Raw genomic sequence first — 18,439 nt, 5'->3', positions numbered from 1 at the left:
CTCCCTCCCTGACCTTGCCACTCATCTATGTTACCAGGCTTCCTCTTAGAGATGAAGTTTGGAACCCGTGAACTTGAGCTTCTCTTCCCCCTCTCCCCCCTCAGCAAACATGCCTGGGATCCCCACTTTTGTAGTCTTATTTGTCCTGCTCACAACCGCTGAGAGCTGCTGGTCCAGCAGGGTCCGGCTGACACAGGGCTGGAGCCAGGCCCAGGCTCCAGCTTCTTTAGGTAGACACCAGGGGCCGAGGCCGGAGGCAGGGGCACCCTCCCGGGAGAGACACTCACCCACAGCGAGAAAGGGGGCCAGGAAGTCCTTGAGGAGGCAGATGTGTTGAAGGTCAGCAGCCTGTTCCTTAAGGACACAAACTCGAACTCTGTTATCTACAGAATTCAATCAGAGCAGCTCCCACCCCCCCAGGGGCTGTGATCTGAAAGGGAGGTGAAGAGTGACTCTGCACCAGTGGTGGTCACAGGGCTACCTACATCCTAGGTGACGACTCCAGTCTTGTCTAGAAGTCCTGCACACCTCTGGGGCTCAGAGCCATAACTCATGGTGGCTTTGTCTAATAGTTTTACTTACCCTTTTTCTCCCCATTCTTTGGGCCACAAGGGCTGCCATATGCTAAGAATAGCTTTTTACTTACTCTAGTGCTCTTGGTCCACAGTTCTTTTAGGAAACTCTGGGAACCTGTAGGGGCAGGCACTCTTGAACAATCTACTAAGCCTGGGCTCACCATCACCGATGGCTAATACAGGGCTCACCCATCTGCAGGACTGTGAAACGTGTGTGGTGGAGTCTTGCAAGTACAGGTAGACAGTCTTAGCTGGCCTCTTCCCTTCTTGTCTGTTATGTCCTCTAATCCTCCTTTGTCCAGCTCTACCATCACTTTATGTACTTTTCTGCTACTGCTCATTGGACTTGACTTTTCCCTCTTCCCCTTTACCTGGAGAATACTCCCCCTCACCTCGAACAAAACACATATGGTTGTACACATCTATGTAATAACAGAGTAAGAAAAATTTAAAGATAGAAAATATCTTTTAAAATGGTATACTTCTATATATTTTGTAACCCTGCAATAGTAATAAGCAGCTCCTTCTGGGCTCTCTCTGGGTCACTCCAAATAACCAGGATCCTTCTCAAGCATTCTTCTGGGGTCCTCTCTTACCTAGAGCCTCGTCCTTCCATGGGACAGCTTAGGGGGCAATTCCTGTCACCCCCACTCCATGAAGTAGTCTCTCCTCGGAGTGCACACATGCTGCTCGGGTCCCTGGTGATATGTTCTTTCTTCTTGTTAAACTACTTTTGATTGTCCCTCACCTCCATTGCTTCCCTCCCTTCCTCCAGGCTTTGTGCTCCCTCTTGCATCCTCCTCGATACAAGCTTTACCTCTGACAGCTTCCTCTCCTCTGAGCGTCCATTGCTCCATCTTCCTGGGAGCCTCTGACTTGAGAAGGCAGTTTTCTACTGGGCTTGGGAAATTTTATTGTTTTCCAAGTCGCAGGAGCCCAGTGGAGGTGAGGACTCTGAATATCATGGTTAGAGCCCCCGTCTTCTTTATGATTTACAAGAAAGGTCCACATGCAAGAACCCTTCCAGGTAATAAATTATGTCTATCTAGGCTAAAGCTCGCACATAGGGATTCCGATACCCAGAACAAAGCTAAGTGAGCTAACTTGTTACAGACTCCCCATTAACACGGCTCTCTTATCTGTCTGTGCCACATGATGTGCCTGAAATAGGTTTTCTGCAGCCTACATTTTGGAGATTATTAAATCCTAAACATTTCCCCCACCAAATTCCAGACAGATTACCAGGCTGATAACTACATTGAATGGATTTTAAAATGGACCAGAAGAGATAAAAATAATTCGTGAGCCAATCTGACTGACAGTGGTGAAGGTAAGTAAACACTCCTAGGGTAGGGGCAGTTAGCCTCCCAAAGAGGAGTTGGTGTTACTGGAGCTGAGTGAGTCCCCAGATCTAGAAAGCAGAAACAGAGTGATGGGAAAAGTAGAGGCAAGATTTGCCCAAATCAAGCTTCTGTCATGTTTCTATCTTATGCCAGTGTTATGGGCAAACCTCATTCATGGGGACCTCAGGGAGTGCTCATGCTTATTTTCAAAGCAGTTTGATTCATATTGAGAGAAAACAGAGAGAGGTTTCCTGATTCTAACTCAACACAGCTAGTAGTTAGATCAGAAAATATACTTGCTATGAAAGTTTTTGACTAAATTAATATAAATATTAACAGATGAAGCATATTTCAGGTTTCCCCTCCCCCCAGCTTTATTGAGATATGATTGAAAAATAACATTATATTAGTTTAAGATGTACAACATAATGATATCGAATATGTATATATTATGAAATGGTTACCATAATAAGGTTAGTAAGCACATCTATCACCTCATAGAGTAACATTTTTGTGAATGTGGTAAGAACATTGCTTTTGTTGCTTGTGCTCTGGTGTCATATCTGGCCCATGTATTTATGCCAGCACCATACTGTTTTGAATGCTATAGCTTTGTTTTGTTTTGTTTTGTTTTTTTCTTTTCCGAAGCTGGAAACGGGGAGAGACAGTCAGACAGACTCCCGCATGCGCCCGACCGGGATCCACCTGGCACGCCCACCAGGGGTGACGCTCTGCCCACCAGGGGGCGATGCTCTGCCCCTCCGGGGCGTCGCTCTGCCGAGACCAGAGCCACTCTAGCGCCTGGGGCAGAGGCCAAGGAGCCATCCCCAGCGCCCGGGCCATCTTTGCTCCAATGGAGCCTTGGCTGCGGGAGGGGAGGAGAGACAGAGAGGAAGGGGGGGGTAGAGAAGCAAATGGGCGCTTCTCCTATGTACCCTGGCCGGGAATTGAACCCGGATCCCCCGCACACCAGGTCGACACTCTACTGCTGAGCCAACCAGCCAAGGCCTGAATGCTATAGCTTTGTAATATAGCTCAACATCAAGAAGTGTGATGACTCCAGCTTTGTTCTTCTCTCTCAAAATTGCTTTGTTTTTCAGGGTCTTTTGTGACTCCACACAAATTTTAGAATTTTTTCTTTTTCGTTCTTTCTCTCTCTCTCTTTTTTTTATTGAGAAAGGGACAGACAGGAACAGACAGACAGAAAGGGAAAGAGATGAGAAGCATCAATTATTTGTTGAGGCTCCTTAGTTGTTCATTGATTGTTTCCTCTTATGTGCTTTGACCTGGGGGTTCCAGCTGAGCGAATGACCCCTTGCTCAAGCCAGTGATCTTGGGCTTCAAGCCTTCTACTTTTGGGCTCAAGCCAGTGACCATGGGGTCATGTCTATGACCCCATATTCAAGCCAGTGACCCCACGCTCAAACTGATGAGCCCATGCTCAAGTTGGCGACCTTGGGGTTTCGAACCTGGGTCCTCTGCATCCCAGTCCAATGCTCTATCCACTGTGCCACCACCTGGTCAAGCTGGTTTTATTTCTTAAAATGATATTGATAGTACATGTTTTCCATGTGGAAAAATACAAAAATAAATTAAAATAAAAATTTTGTCACCCTTAGTCTTAGAACAGATGGTTGACATTTGTCCTCTTCTAAACTTTTCAGTAAATAGGGCAACACAATTTTTTTGGACCACTCTTTTTTTTTAATTTCCAGCCCTCTTTAATTCTAATCTATTGTGGCTCATATGACATCATCAGTAATAAGTAAGTCATATAACCCAAAGTAGATAGCCGAGAATTTCTATGCCTTGGCTTTTCTCTGGGACTTTACATTATAAAATCAGTGTATAAATAAATAAACAAATACATAAATAAAATCAGTGTAAAGTCCTGGGAAACAGTCAGGAAACGAGGTCCAAATCACACTGGCAACTTGAGACTGATGTGATCTTATTCTATGCATTTTTTCCATCTAGAATGGAAACAATGACAATTGAGAGCCAGGGGCACAAGACAGGAAGCTAGTAATTGGCAGGTAGCCCTTAAATTCTATGCAAATATCAGCTTTCTGCTTTTGAGTCTTGGTGTGAGAAGAGAGGATATTCCTATACCTCCTATCTATTGTCGATAAAATATTTGGTTATGAAGAATACTCTTGTCCCACCTCTTTAAGTACTGATTTATGCCCTGATGGTTTCTCATCAATCTTTTATATATATATATATATTTTCATTTTTCATTTTTCTGAAGCTGGAAACAGGGAGAGACAGTCAGACAGACTCCCGCATGCACCCGACCGGGATCCACCCGGCACGCCCACCATGGGGTGACGCTCTGCCCACCAGGGGGCGATGCTCTGCACATCCTGGGCGTCGCCATGTTGCGACCAGAGCCACTCTAGCGCCTGAGGCAGAGGCCACAGAGCCATCCCCAGCGCCCGGGCCATCTTTGCCCCCATGGAGCCTTGGCTGTCGGAGGGGAAGAGAGAGACAGAGAGGAAAGCACGGTGGAGGGGTGGAGAAGCAAATGGGCGCTTCTCCTGTGTGCCCTGGCCGGGAATCGAACCCGGGTCCTCCACACGTTAGGCCGACGCTCTACCGCTGAGCCAACCGGCCAGGGCAATCTTTTATATAATTAAATTATTTTGTAGCTAAGTGTTTTGCAAAACACATCTCATACTCAAAATAGCAAGTTGGTCCTATTTTTCAGTTGCCATGAACAAGTGCTACTTTAAAGTTTCATCTTCTTTTGTTTCCTCCCAGGTGTTCTATTACTCAACAGGAATCTTTAAAGATGCAGGTGTCGAGAAGCCCGTCTATGCCACCATTGGTGCTGGTGTGGTTAATACCGTCTTCACTGTAGTGTCTGTAAGTTGGATGGTTTGATCATTTTGTGGGGACAGGGGTTAGGGGGCAGAGGACTTGTTGCTACCCATGTTCAAAGATGGGTTGTATGTACTTCCACCTCCCTACCATTATTTAAAGCCATTGTTGTTGTTCAATTCCTCTTTGAGGGGAAAAGAGCTGTTGAATAATGGGTGTAAGTAGTCTTCACTTTTTTCAAACAAATACGGAATGGATGGGAAAGAGGGAGGTTATAGGAGGGATTGCGTAAGATAAAAGGGGAGTGTGACTATAGCAAGTACCCTGCGATTGTTAACGCAGATTCCGGTAGCTCACACAGTGTTTTCATGAAAAGGAAAGCAGAAATGTCATGTTATATTTCTCCTTTTAGCTGTTTCTGGTGGAAAGAATGGGAAGAAGGACTCTACTTATGATTTACGATTGGCTTTTTGTACCTCCCCCATGGCTGTTTCCTTGTTATTAAAGATGAGTGCTCTTTGAGTAAACTACAGGGAGAAGGGTAGGAGAGGTTACAGTTTGATTCTGGGACAGAGGTGAATAGTTGAGGCTGCAAACTGATAAAGCCAAATTTGGGAGAAGCAGCATGCCCAGAGTTTTAAGAAAAAGTAGTTCTTGCCCTGGCCAGATAGCTTAGTTGATGAGAATATCATCCTGAAGCACAGAGGTTGCCAGTTTGATCCCCGGCCAACATACATACAAGAACAGATGAATGTTTCTCTCTCTTTCTCTCTCTCTCTAAAGTGAATAAAAATTAAAACAACAAAAAAAGTAGTTCACCAAAGAGAGGTGATTAAATTGCTGTAATCTTTACATTTATATAACATACATTATATAATTTGCTTATAAAATACATTATATAATTTAATTCTTTTTTTTGTGGCAGAAACAAAGAAATTCAGAGAGAGGGACAGATAGGGACAGACAGACAGGAAGGGAGAGAGATGAGAAACATCAATTCTTTGTTGTGGTTCCTTAGTTGTCCACTGATTGCTTTCTCATATGTGCCTTGACCGGGGGGCTACAGCAGACTGAGTGACCCCTTGCTCGAGCCAGCGACCTTGGGCTCAAGCTGGTGAGCTTTTTGCTCAAACCAGATAAGCCTGCACTCAAGCTGGTGACCTCGGGGTCTCGAACCCAGGTCCTCCGCGTCCCAGTCCGATGCTCTATCCACTGCGCCACCGCCTAGTCAGGCTATACAATTTAATTCTTTTTTTTTTTTTTTTTTTTTTTTTTTTTTTTTTTTGCATTTTTCTGAAGCTGGAAACAGGGAGAGACAGTCAGACAGACTCCCGCATGCGCCCGACCGGGATCCACCCGGCACGCTCACCAGGGGTGACGCTCTGCCCACCAGGGGGCGATGCTCTGCCCATCCTGGGCGTCGCCATGTTGCGACCAGAGCCACTCTAGCGCCTGAGGCAGAGGCCACAGAGCCATCCCTAGCGCCCGGGCCATCTTTGCTCCAATGGAGCCTTGACTGCGGGAGGGGAAGAGAGAGACAGAGAGGAAGGCGTGGCGGAGGGGTGGAGAAGCAAATGGGCGCTTCTCCTATGTGCCCTGGCCGGGAATCGAACCCGGGTCCTCCCCACGCTAGGCCGACGCTCTACCACTGAGCCAACCGGCCAGGGCCACAATTTAATTCTTAAAATAATTTTGACCCTGGCCTGGTAGCTCAGTTGGTTAGACTGTCGTCCTGATATGCCAAAGTGTTGTGGGTTTGATCCCCGGTCAGGGCACATACAACAAGAATCAACCAATGAATGCATGAATAAGTGGAACAACAAATAGATGTTTCTCTCTCTCTCTCTCAAATCAGTAAATAACAACTTAAAAAAATAATTTTGAGGCAATTATTTCCATTTTGCAATTGATGAAATGATTTCCGTAAAAATGATCTATGTGTGGTCACAAAGCTAGGATTCAAAACCCCAAATTTTTTACTCTAAGTCCAGTAACTCCATTATACCACAGGACAGGAGAAGCTTTTTGGTATCAGTCAGTACTTGTCTTTGGGAAGCTGGATCCTGCCAAAAGCATGCTCTATTTAATGATGACTTTTCCTCTATTCCTTCTTCTGTAGAGTTTGTATAACTGGATGAGCTTTATCTGCATTGGGGCTACTATCTTGGTCTTCGTGGCCTTTGAAATTGGCCCAGGCCCCATTCCCTGGTTTATTGTGGCCGAACTCTTCAGCCAGGGACCTCGCCCAGCTGCAATGGCAGTGGCTGGTTGTTCCAACTGGACCTCCAACTTTTTGGTTGGACTGCTCTTCCCCTTAATTGAAGTAAGTAAACTAAAGCAGAATTCACCGAGCCCATCTTGAAATCAGCCCACTTACGCCATGTTTACCATATGGTTACTGACACCGGGAAGAATTCTATCTCAAGGGCTTTAAACCAGACCCCCCCCCCCCAACCTTCATTTTTAATAACAAAAGATTGAAGCAGAAGTATAAAGCAGGGAACTTTTAAAAGACCATTGGTTTGAAAAGATAAAGGCACAGTTCTACCTAGAAAAAGAATGATAGTAATAAGTCAAGCCTCAAAGGATTTCAAACCAATACTCAAAAGCTATCATTTGAATTAGTATTTTGGCTTCATGATCTAAAAGGCTTACAAAGCATAGGATGTTAGTGAATGACATGGGTCCTCTTATAAAATGACCTGGAGCTGATTTGGATAAAGGGACTTGCAGTGGACATCTGCAAGGCATTTCTTATTTCTGTGAGTCCCGCATAATAAACCTAGATTTGAACAGTGATAATCAAAAATCCTAAAATACTCAATAGGTATTTGGAAGAAACAGCTAACTTTAATAAATGGAAAAAGGAGTGACAAAATTGCTGAATAATACAGGAAGTTAGCAATGAAATCATAAACAGACCTGACTCATTAACTATAAACGGTTTATGGCTTCAAGTCTATGGGAAATACAGATGTGAGGGAAACTGGGCTTTGTCAGTGACCAGATTTTTAAATCAACACTCCTTTTTCTGTTTATTTTTATAGAACTACATAGGAGCCTACGTTTTTATTATCTTCACCGTTTTCCTTGTGACCTTCTTGCTGTTCACCTTCTTCAAAGTCCCAGAGACCCGTGGCAGGACTTTTGAGGAAATTACACGGAGCTTTGAAGGGCAGGCCCAGGGGGCTGATAGAGTCGAGAAAGGCCCCATTGTGGAGATGAACAGCATGCAGCCCGGAAAGGAGATCTCCGTGGATTTCTAAGCCATGCGTTCCCACCTCCCTCCCAACGTGGAGAAGCAGCCTCTCCCTGAATGGGGGAGAGACCTGTCAGGCTGTAACCCAGGACTGCTTCTGAATGCTGCTAGCTGATTCTCTTCCCCCCCACACTCCGTCAGCACTCAGAGGAACCCAATGCTGGGGTCAGTTGTATCTTCAGTGGCTTTTTAAACGGTTCATTTCTTTTTCTTTTTTTTTAATTTATTTTTTTACAGAGACAGAGAGTCAGAGAGAGGGATAGACAGGGACAGACAGGAACGGAGAGATGAGAAGCATCAATCATTTGTTTTTCGTTGCGTGTTGCGACACCTTAGTTGTTCATTGATTACTTTCTCATATGTGCCTTCAGCAGACTGAGTAACCCCTTGCTCGAGCCAGCAACCTTGGGTCCGAGCTGGTGAGCTTTTGCTCAAACCAGATGAGCCGCGCTCAAGCTGGCGACCTCGGGGTCTTGAACCTGGGACCTTCCGCATCCCAGTCCAATGCTCTAGCCACTGCACTACCGCCTGGTCAGGCAACATTTCATTTCTTGGACATTCTCTTCCTTTAGGAGAAACCGAGTAAACCTACCTTCATTTCAGGAAGGATTAGCTACTTGGCACTTGACAACTTTGCCAGCTCCTCCTTCCGTAAGTTCTAACATTTCTTCATGGGGGCAGGTAGGGGAGAGAGCTTCCCACTCAGACTCCCCAGGAACAGGATACACATGAGTGTGGAGGACAGAGAGGGGTCACTCACGGGCACCATCCTCACTTCCGTGTAGCTCTGCAGAGCACATTAATTTGAGTTTTATTTATCTTCTGGTTTTATTGCAGAAATATTTATTTTTTTAAGTGTGATTTTACCAAATAATGAAAACTTAAGGCAAATTGAGGTTGGAAGGGAGGTGCTTAAAGAGTCTGTAGGGTGGAAGATTTGATACTGGAGAGGTCAGTCTCAGGAGGGGAGAATTCAGGCATCAGGTAATGCGTATGGGAGGGAGTGCAGTGTGTGTGAGGTTTGCACATTACCTCTTTTTTTTTTTTTTTTGTATTTTGTATTTTTCTGAAGTTGGAAACAAGGAGGCAGTCAGACAGACTCCTGCATGCACCCGACCGGGATCCACCTGGCATGCCCACCAGGGGGCGATGCTCTGCCCATCCAGGGCGTCGCTCTGCTGCAACCAGAGCCATTCTAGCGCCTGAGGCAGAGGCCATGGAGCCATCCTCAGTGCCCGGGCCAACTTTGCTCCAATGGAGCCTTGGCTGCGGGAGGGGAAGAGAGAGACAGAGAGGAAGGGGAGGGGGAGGGGTGGAGAAGCAGATGGGCACTTCTCCTGTGTGCCCTGGCCGGGAACCGAACCCGGGACTCCTGCATGCCAGGCTGACGCTCTACCACTGAGCCAACCGGCAGGGCTTGCACATTACCTCTTAACAGTGTCTGTCTTTCCGACGGAAATTCTCAAGTTCAGTTTCTCAGAAAAGTCATGTGCCTGTGTAAAGAAGCTATTGGTTTCCTTTGGAACTTTTTTTTTTTGTTTGAAATTATACGTAGTATTACTTGAAATTTAGGAGTATTACTAAGGCGGGCATTGTATCAATAGTTAATGGTGGTTGATGGGTTCTGATTTTGGATGGAGTCCAGAGAAGAGAAGGTTGTTTGCAGAAATCAATCCTCTCTTCCCCTCACTAGACCGAACACCTTCTTCCTGTTAATGTGGGCTCACTTTTTTTTGTGTGTGTGACAGAGACAGAGAGAGATAGAGAGAGGGACAGATAGGGACAGACAGACAGGAAAGGAGAGAGATAAGCATCAATTCTTTGCTGCGGCACCTTAGTTGTTCATTGATTGCTTTCTCATTTGTGCTTTGACCAGGGGATCCAGCTGAGCCAATGACTCCTTGCTCAAACCGGCCACCTCAGGTTTCAAACCTAGGTCCTCAGTGTCCCAGGTCAATGTTTTATCCACGGTACCACCACCTGGTCAAGCTGATAGGAACAGTTTTGGTGAAAGGATGTTGTTGAAATTTTGATTGTCATGGGTTCAAAATAGAATGGGAGGATATCAGGTTAAATATACTTCAAGAAAAGGAGAATTAAAAGAGAATAACAAACAGCCTGACCATGATTTTCCTGGGCTAGAGATCCCTCCCTTAGTGTTTCCATAGCACACTGTGCACAGTTCTAACAGTCTTAACAGACAGCATTGCAATTCTTATAGACCGCCCTCTCTCTCACTTTGTGGTATAAACTTTCTGCAGATACTGATGAATTTATTTTCTTATGAACAATGCTTGGGTACATGGTAGGGACTCAGGAAATGCTAACTGAATCTCTGAGTTTAGCCTCAGTACCCAATTTGTGCTCAGTAGGCTTTATTGAGAGGGACTCACACTTGCACTCTTATTCCAGACAGTAGCAGCAAGAATCCTGGCTCTCTTGTCTCAAGATCGATTTTGACCTCTAGGAGATTCTAGAATGAACTGAGCAGCTTTTGTATATAAAATGGGGGAGTGCTTGTCCAGTAACTCTTTTCCTTCTAAGTTACCCTATATAAGAACCTTATTACACATGGTTTTATTGAACACTTTTCTTAAATACAGGGACTTGGGGTCCAGACTAATAAAGTGTTTCACATGCATTTAGGAAAGAGGATTTAGAATAGGATACAGAGAAGTTAAGGAACCTCAACTCAAGCTTAGACCTCTGTGGTCAGGAGGGAGGGAGCAGAGATGTGCTGTGGGTGCTGGCAGCTTGTATCAGGGCTCCATAGCAACTATGTGAGGAATGATCATATGCACGACCCTGAGAATTGTAATCAAACCTTGAACTTGACCAACTCAGTTATGCCAACTGTATTAAATGTTACCCAAAGCCTTTTCCATCCTAAATATTTAAATGGTGCATTTTTAGGGCCACAGAAGTCAGAAAGAAAAAAATAACTTGGATAGAGAAAATGGGGAAAAGAACCTAACATTATGCATATTATCTATAAAAAAATTACAAACATATTTGAAATCATGGAAAGATCCTGAAGTTTCTAGTACGTAAGAGATGCTTTAATATGATACTGGCATCAGTCTTTTTATATCTCAAGTTTACTAATTTAAGTGAATATGAAAAATATAAGGCCTTTGTATAGGTTCATTCAAAAGCTTGGTTCTCTCAACTCAATTTTTCCAGGTTGCCAGCCCAGTTTTTGGTAGTTAAGAGTTAAAGTATTGGCTGAATGAATAAAAGGTCTTGAATCCCTCAACCACTACTGGGCAGGGTTTTTGGAACAGTCACCCTTCTAGTGAGGGGAGAGCACTGTACTCAAACATGGTGCATCTGCCCAGTTGGAGTACAGTGATTGATACCTCTCTTTCTATTTCAGTGATTCTTGTTAGTCACAATTTACACCAAACAGCAAATGCTTTCCAATAAAATCCTAAAAAAGAAAACAAAATCCCTCTACATATCTATGTGAAATATCAGTGCCTTTGCTGAAATAGTGTTCTTTTGCTAAAATACTTACTCACATTAAAACTGAATCTTTTATTCCCCTGACTGGTGATGGCAAACCCTCAGTCTCTGAATTCTCAATTCTGTGCAGGGCAAACAGGTCCAAAGAGCATGGGGTGACATATGTGTATTATGAGAAACAATTAAAATATTAAAATAATATTTCTTATTAACAGTGGTAAAAGGTTAGGCATTTTGTTCCTTTTCTCAGTAACAGCATTTATTGAGCAGTATTAATTCATTATCTAGGATACCTTTTATTCTTTCAAATTTTAGTGAGAAGAGGGGAGGCAGAGAGACAGACTCCCACATGCACTCCGACTAGGATCCGCCTGGCAAGCCCACTAGGGGGTGATGCTCTGCCCATCTGGGGCCCTTGCTCTGTTGCAACCGAAGCCATATTTTAATGACTGAGGTGGAGGCGGTAGAGCCATCCTCAGTGCCCAGGGCCGACTCCCATGGCTTCAGGCGGGGAGGAAAGGGAGAGAGAGAGAGAGAGAGAGAGAGAGAAAAGCGAGAGGGGGAGTGGTAGAGAAGTAGATGGGCATTTCTGTGTGCCCTGACCGGGAGTCAAACCTAGGACTTCCACACACTGGGCTGATGCTCTACCACTGAGCCAACCAGCCAAGGCCTCAGACAGGATACTTTTAAAATGCATTTTCATCAATAATTTATTGTTCTTTCTGGATTTTTGACTCAAATTTATCTTGAGTTACCTTTAAATCTGATTATCACACTGAACATCTAACCATTACTGAAGACAGGAAAATAAAAAAATTACTTGTTATAATGGCAAGAATTAGCCTACTAGAGACAGAAAAAGAATAATAGTAACAACAATAATGGCAGCTAACCAGAGCTGCAGCAAACAGTTACACAGACCATGCACTGCACAGTCCCGGGAGCTACACAGCACGGCAACCCTATAACGCAGTGGTCCCCAACCCCCGGGCCGCGGACCGGTACCGGTCCGCAGAGAAAGAATAAATAACTTACATTACTTCCGTTTTATTTATATTTAAGTCTGAACGATGTTTTATTTTTAAAAAAATGACCAGATTCCCTCTGTTACATCCATCTAAGACTCACTCTTGACGCTTGTCTTGGTCACGTGATACATTTATCTGTCCCATCCTAAAGGCTGGTCCATGAAAATATTTTCTGATATTAAACTGGTCCGTGGCCCAAAAAAGGTTGGGACCACTGCTCTAACACACATTTTCTAGTATATCCTGCCAAATGTCAGGAACTGTCATGGATTGTCATATGCAGTATAAAGCAGATGCTACTCTTATCCCCATTATGTAGACAAGAAAAAAGAAGGCACAGAAGGTTAATAACTTGCCTAAGATTTCAAAGCTAACAAGTGGCAGAGCCAGGCCCTTTTTTTTTTTTTTTTTGGTGACAGACACAGAGAGAAAGATAGGGAGGGAGAGAGATGAAAAGCATCAATTCTTTGTTGTGGCTCCTTCCTTAGTTGTTCATTGATTGCTTTCTCAAATGTGCCTTGACCAAGGGGCTACAGTAGAGTGAGTGACCCCTTGCTCAAGCCAGCAACCTTGAGTCAAAGCCAGTGGCCATGGGGTTGTATCTATGATCCCATGCTCAAGTCAGCGACCCCGCATTCAAGCTGGTGAGCCCTAACTCAAGTCGGCAACCTCAGGGTTTTGAACCTGGGTCCGCTGCATCCCAGTCTGATGCTCTATCCTCTGTGCCACAACCTGGTCAGGTGAGCCAGGCACTCTTTTTTTTTTTTCTTTGTATTTTTCCGAAGTTGGAAACGGGGAGGCAGTCAGACTCCCGCATGTGCTCGACCGGGATCCACCCGGCACGCCCACCACAGGGGGCGATGCTCTGCCCATCGGGGGGGCGTTGCTCTGTTGCAACCAGAGCCATTCTAGTGCCTGAGGCAGAGGCCATAGAGCCATCCTCAGCACCCAGGCCAACTTTGCTCCAATGGAACCTTGGCTGCAGGAGGGGAAGAGAGAGACAGAGAGGAAGGGGAGGGGGAGGGGTGGAGAAGCAGATGGGCGCTTCTCCTGTGTGCCCTGGCCAGGAATCGAACCCGGGACTCCTGCACGCCAGGCCGACGCTCTACCACTGAGACAACTGGCCAGGGCGAGCCAGGCACTCTTAACGTCTTATCCTGTACTGATTAACACATAGTTACAATTCCCCATTACTTGAAAAAAAAAATCTCTTTTACGTTTTTCTTGCAGATAACTTTATTTCTAAAAGTATAAAGTATTTGGAAGATAATATTTTTATTTGGAATAATTTTGAAAAATACTATTTTACTAAATACTGTGTGGTAGCTGTTCATTCAGAATGGTGACATGTGGTTTATAGAATCTAATTTGTAATCATATCTCAAAAACCAATGTTCTTCCCCATCCCAAAACAAACAGAAAAGAAGAAGAAAATCAACCACAAATACACAAGATTCCGTATATGCATACTTTAATAACAAGGGCCACTTTAGCTATAAATGAACAAAAAAAAGGAGACAAAGAGAACTTAATACATGATACTTGCACAAGTTTGGTCAAACAGGCATATATGAAGCTTTAAAACATACGCTGTCTGTATTAACAGAGGCTATACCTACCAATTTTGATTACACACTGGAGGAATATGCTGTGCAGACTTGCAGAGTTAGGGTAAACAATCAGAGACAGCGAGGCGCCCTAGGGTGAAAGCCCTGAGTGGACGAGGGTCCAGGGGCCTCTCTGACCACACTGGAAACAGTGCGTGCTGAAAACAGCAAAACAGCAGGACAGGATTCAGTAACAGAAAATGTTTAGTCTCTCAGAAGAGATTAGAAGTCAGCATGTTCCTTGTCCTTTACTTCACCCCCTGAAAACTTCTGCTGTCCATTTCCTTGAGTTATTAGTACTGGCTAATAAATATCTGAGTAAGGCTGGGAAGGGCTTCAGTCCTTCAGTCCTTCAGTCTGCTGACTGTTGCCTCCCCTCCGCCCCTCAGAGGATTTCATCTGGTCTCCGAGTAGTTCATTGTCACTGTGACAACACACATTTCCTAAAACATTATTATCAAAGAGTGCAAAGTTGGAGCAAACAATAATGTCAAGAAAATTGTAACAAAGTCTTTTAAGAAAGTCTATAAACCTCCTAGTTTTCCACATTGACTCTCAAAACTTTTTTTTATATCACAATACCAGTTTGCTATTTTAACTTTAACCATATATGAAAAATTATCAAAAATATATTGATGGGTCTATACTTATTGTGCTATTTATATTTACATTAAGCAAATTCTTTAAGTTCTTTATATACAAATCACCATTTTCCTATGTGAAATTCATTATAAAGATAAAAACCACAGAAATGTCATTAGAAACAACTGCTTTCCATCAGTGAAGAACATTTTTAAATAATTTAACTGAAAAAGTAGTGAACTCCCCACCAATTTCAGCTGCAACAGTATTCTTCCTGAATGTTTTCTGTGATTTAAGGGAAAAAAAAAAACTGGGTAAAGGTTGATTGCAAGGAATTAGATGATATAAATATGATGAGCATTTATTGATCTTCAAGAAGTTTACAATCTAATTAAGTTGGCAATAAAAATAGCAATAATTTTTAAAATGTAAATATAAGATAATTCGAAACAAAAGTCTTCAAAAACTGTCCAATGTACTGTATAAATACTTTTCATATAAATTTAAATTATAAAGTAGTATTCCAGAGCTAACTGAACTAAATACAGGCACGGCTTTTTAATACTTCCAAAAAAATGCCCAACATTAAAAAAAATTAAACTATTTCCAAATTGGAAAGAATTTAGATTTTAGAAGTATCACAATAGATAAAAGAAATTTATAAAGACTTAAGAGATGCCTGACCAGGCAGTGGCGCAGTAGATAGAGGATTGGACTGGGATCCTGAGGACTCAGGTTCGAGACCCCGAGGTTGCCAGCTTGAGCGAGGGCTCATCTGGTTTGAGCAAAGCTCACCAGCTTGGACCTAAGGTCGCTGGCTCAAGCAAAGGGTCACTTGGTCTGCTGAAGGCCCGCGGTCAAGGCACATATGAGAAAGTAATCAATGAACAACTGAAGTGTCGCAATGAAAAACTGATGCTTGATGCTTCTCATCTCTCCGTTCCTGTCTGTCTGTCCCTGTCTATCCCTCTCTCCGACTCTCTCTCTCTGTCTCTGTAAAAAAAAAAAAAAGAAAAAAAGACTTAAGAGACAAAGATCTGGGGAAAAGTTCATAAAATTAAAGAGTCACTTTAATTGTTTTAGACTCGTGGTCACATAGGAAGGAAATAAAAAAGATGTCTTTTTCTGTACAAAAACAAAACAAAAAAAAAACTTGAGCACAAATTCATTAGCTTTTTAAATTTAAACATCATTGATTAAGATGACCATAAAACTGAAGACAAAACTCTGTTCAGTACAGACACATTTCTCTTGTCTAAGAGCTAACTGATTTTGTAATAATCATTGAAAAATGTATGCCTCTCTGGTTTGATAGAGATTAGCTCCATTTTGCAAAGGTCTTAATTTATGTTCGTTACACAATCTACTAAAGCAAGAAATAAGGCTGTAAAATATCTACCTAATTAGTGCTCTGTCGCTGGACTTTAGGACCCATACTCTGCATGTCTTCCTCTTGACTAGGACGCTTCCCACCGCTGAGACCAGCGCCCACGGAGCTCCTTCCTACACATGAAAAAATGTCTGTTTAAAGTAGGAAGTATGTTTAAAGATGCAAAGCACAGTATGCTCAAATGCTTAATTCTTACCTTGCTTTAACAGGTGAGTTTGCTGACTATCTCCATGAGCATAATGTAAAATACCACTTCCTTGAGTGCAACCTTTAAGTAGTTAAAACACAGTAAAATTACTTATAATTCCAAGTTGTATGTATTAAGACTACAAATCCAATTTTTAGTATTTGTATTTAAAATCATTTATGCTTTTAAAGACTAAGCCTCAATCCTTCACATAACCCAAAAATAACATTCCCAACTGGAAAACTTAAATTTAGGGTCAGAGAAAGATAGATTGTTCAAAGGCAAAATCTCTGGTATTCATTTTCTAAAACAGATCTCTTTACTGGATGACAATAGACACTTGACCATAAAGGCAAAGCACAGGACAGCAGATGCATAAAATCAGTAAGCACAAAGAGAAGTTGTTTAGGGCGTTGGGATGGAAGCTGGAACAAGACGCAGTGAGGATACTGAGGAAGGAAAGGTCAATTTTACTTAAAGATTCATAGAGGTGCCCCTAGGCCAAGTCATAAACCAGTTGCCTTAGTTTAATTTTCTCAACTTCATCAGTTTTATTTCTCTACAGCTCTAAGATAAATAAGAATAATCTCATAAACAACATATTGAGTGAAAGCAGCCAGATACAAAAGAATATAAACTATAATTCTATAAGGCTCAAAAATGAGCAAAACTAATTTTAGAAATCAGGAAAATAATTACCTTTCAGGAGGAGGGGATAAATTAATATGCTCAATAAATATATTAGACATTCCCTTAAGGTGGGACTTTATTTCCTTAGAGAGCTAAATGATAAGCAGGCACTTAGGATCTTCCTGAGTCCCTAAATTCAAGAATATCTGTATTGCCTATAACTTCCCCATAAAATATAGTAAATTATATTTTCATGAGAATAGGTGTACAAGAGACAATGATTAGAGAACAGAGCTTTGCTGATCCACTGGCTAGGACTAGCTTAGTCACTTACAAATATCACATATCTACATATTCATGTATCATCAGCAACATTACAACAGTTAAATTTCACATGCCAAGTTTACACAAGATGAAAATCTTAGAATGAAACTTTTTTTTTTTTTAATTTTTATTTTTCTGAAGTGAGAAGCAGGGAGGCAGAGAGACAGACTCCTGCATGCACCCAACCGGGATCCACCTGGCATGTCCACAAGGGGGCGATGTTCTGCCCATTTGGGGCATTGCTCTGCTTCAATGGGAGCCATTCTAGCTCCTTGAGGCAGAGGCCATGGAGCCATCCTCAGTGCCCAGGCCAAATTTACTCCAATGGAGCCTTGGCTGTGGGAGGGAAAGAGAAAGAGAAAAAGGAGAGGGGGAAAGGTAGAGAAGCAGATGGGTGCTTCTCCTGTGTGCCTGGCTGGGAATTGAACCTGGGACTTCCACATGCTGGGCCGATGCTCTACTGCTAAGCCAACCGGCCAGGGTCAAAAACAACCTTTTTACAATGTTCCTGTCTCTCTTTGTTTATAAAAAAGTTTCTTAAGGACAAAAAGATTATATAATCATTTTCTCCTTTTGTTACATTAGCAATAGCACCAAAAGAATTTTCCACTTACTAAATTCTAACTAACATACTATGGGGTGAAAATTGCATACCAAAGATATTCAAAGGAAATGTGCCAAAAATTTAATGACTGTCTCTATTGAATGGAATTGTGATTTTTGTTGTTCTATTTTTCTTAATTTTCTCAATTCTCTATAGTAAATAGTGGCTTTTAAAGCAGTCTTGAGGTATAATTGACAAACCATAAAATCCACCTGTTTTAAGTGTACAATTCAATGAGCTTTAGTAAACTTACAAGTTGTGTAATCATCGGCACAATCCAGTTTTAGAATATTTTCATCACCCTGGAGAGATCCCTCATGACAACTTGCATTGATTCCCTATTTCCACCTCTCAGCCTAAAGTAACCATTAATTTACTTAGTCTTTTAAAGACATGCCTTTTCTGGCAGTTTATATAAATGAAATCACGCAGTATGTGGTCCTTTGTGCCTGGTTTCTTTCTGTTAACTTGATATTTTGAAGTTTGTCCCTGAGGTTAACGTTGCGGCATGTATCAGCCTTTTGTTCCTTTTTATCAATTAATATTCCATTGGATGGATGTACCACATTTTGACTATTACAAATTAGGCTATTATAAACATTCATATATAAATCTTTGTGTA

General features: G+C 42.6%; 1 protein-coding gene, 1 non-coding gene and 1 pseudogene across 5 annotated transcripts in view; 1 reads left to right on the top strand and 2 right to left on the bottom strand.

The window, feature by feature from the left end:
* The first annotated feature begins 1,584 nt into the window (after positions 1-1,584).
* Positions 1,585-8,222, top strand: LOC136319263 (solute carrier family 2, facilitated glucose transporter member 3-like; annotated as a pseudogene).
* TRNAV-AAC (transfer RNA valine (anticodon AAC)) lies at positions 4,464-4,539 on the bottom strand. The gene has a single exon. It is a non-coding gene; the product is annotated as a tRNA-Val (tRNA).
* A 5,725-nt stretch (positions 8,223-13,947) lies between the features above and the next one.
* LOC136325534 (cryptochrome-1) overlaps positions 13,948-18,439 on the bottom strand; it is a 73,507-nt gene continuing 69,015 nt past the window's right edge. Inside the window, exons 11-13 of one of the 4 annotated variants that reach the window (XM_066260082.1) lie at positions 16,269-16,340; positions 16,082-16,181; positions 13,948-14,967 (exon numbers count right to left, since the gene is read on the bottom strand). In XM_066260082.1, the coding sequence (XP_066116179.1) occupies positions 14,829-14,967; positions 16,082-16,181; positions 16,269-16,340 (311 nt within the window). In that variant the 3' untranslated portion in view covers positions 13,948-14,828. The other 3 variants (XM_066260072.1, XM_066260052.1, XM_066260061.1) reach the window with 3 other exon arrangements.

The sequence above is a fragment of the Saccopteryx bilineata genome, chromosome 1, assembly GCF_036850765.1.
Source record: "Saccopteryx bilineata isolate mSacBil1 chromosome 1, mSacBil1_pri_phased_curated, whole genome shotgun sequence".
In the NCBI taxonomy this organism is placed as follows: domain Eukaryota; kingdom Metazoa; phylum Chordata; class Mammalia; order Chiroptera; family Emballonuridae; genus Saccopteryx; species Saccopteryx bilineata.
The sequence above is the reverse complement of the archived record's forward strand: the minus strand, read 5'-3'. Positions and strand labels throughout refer to the sequence as shown.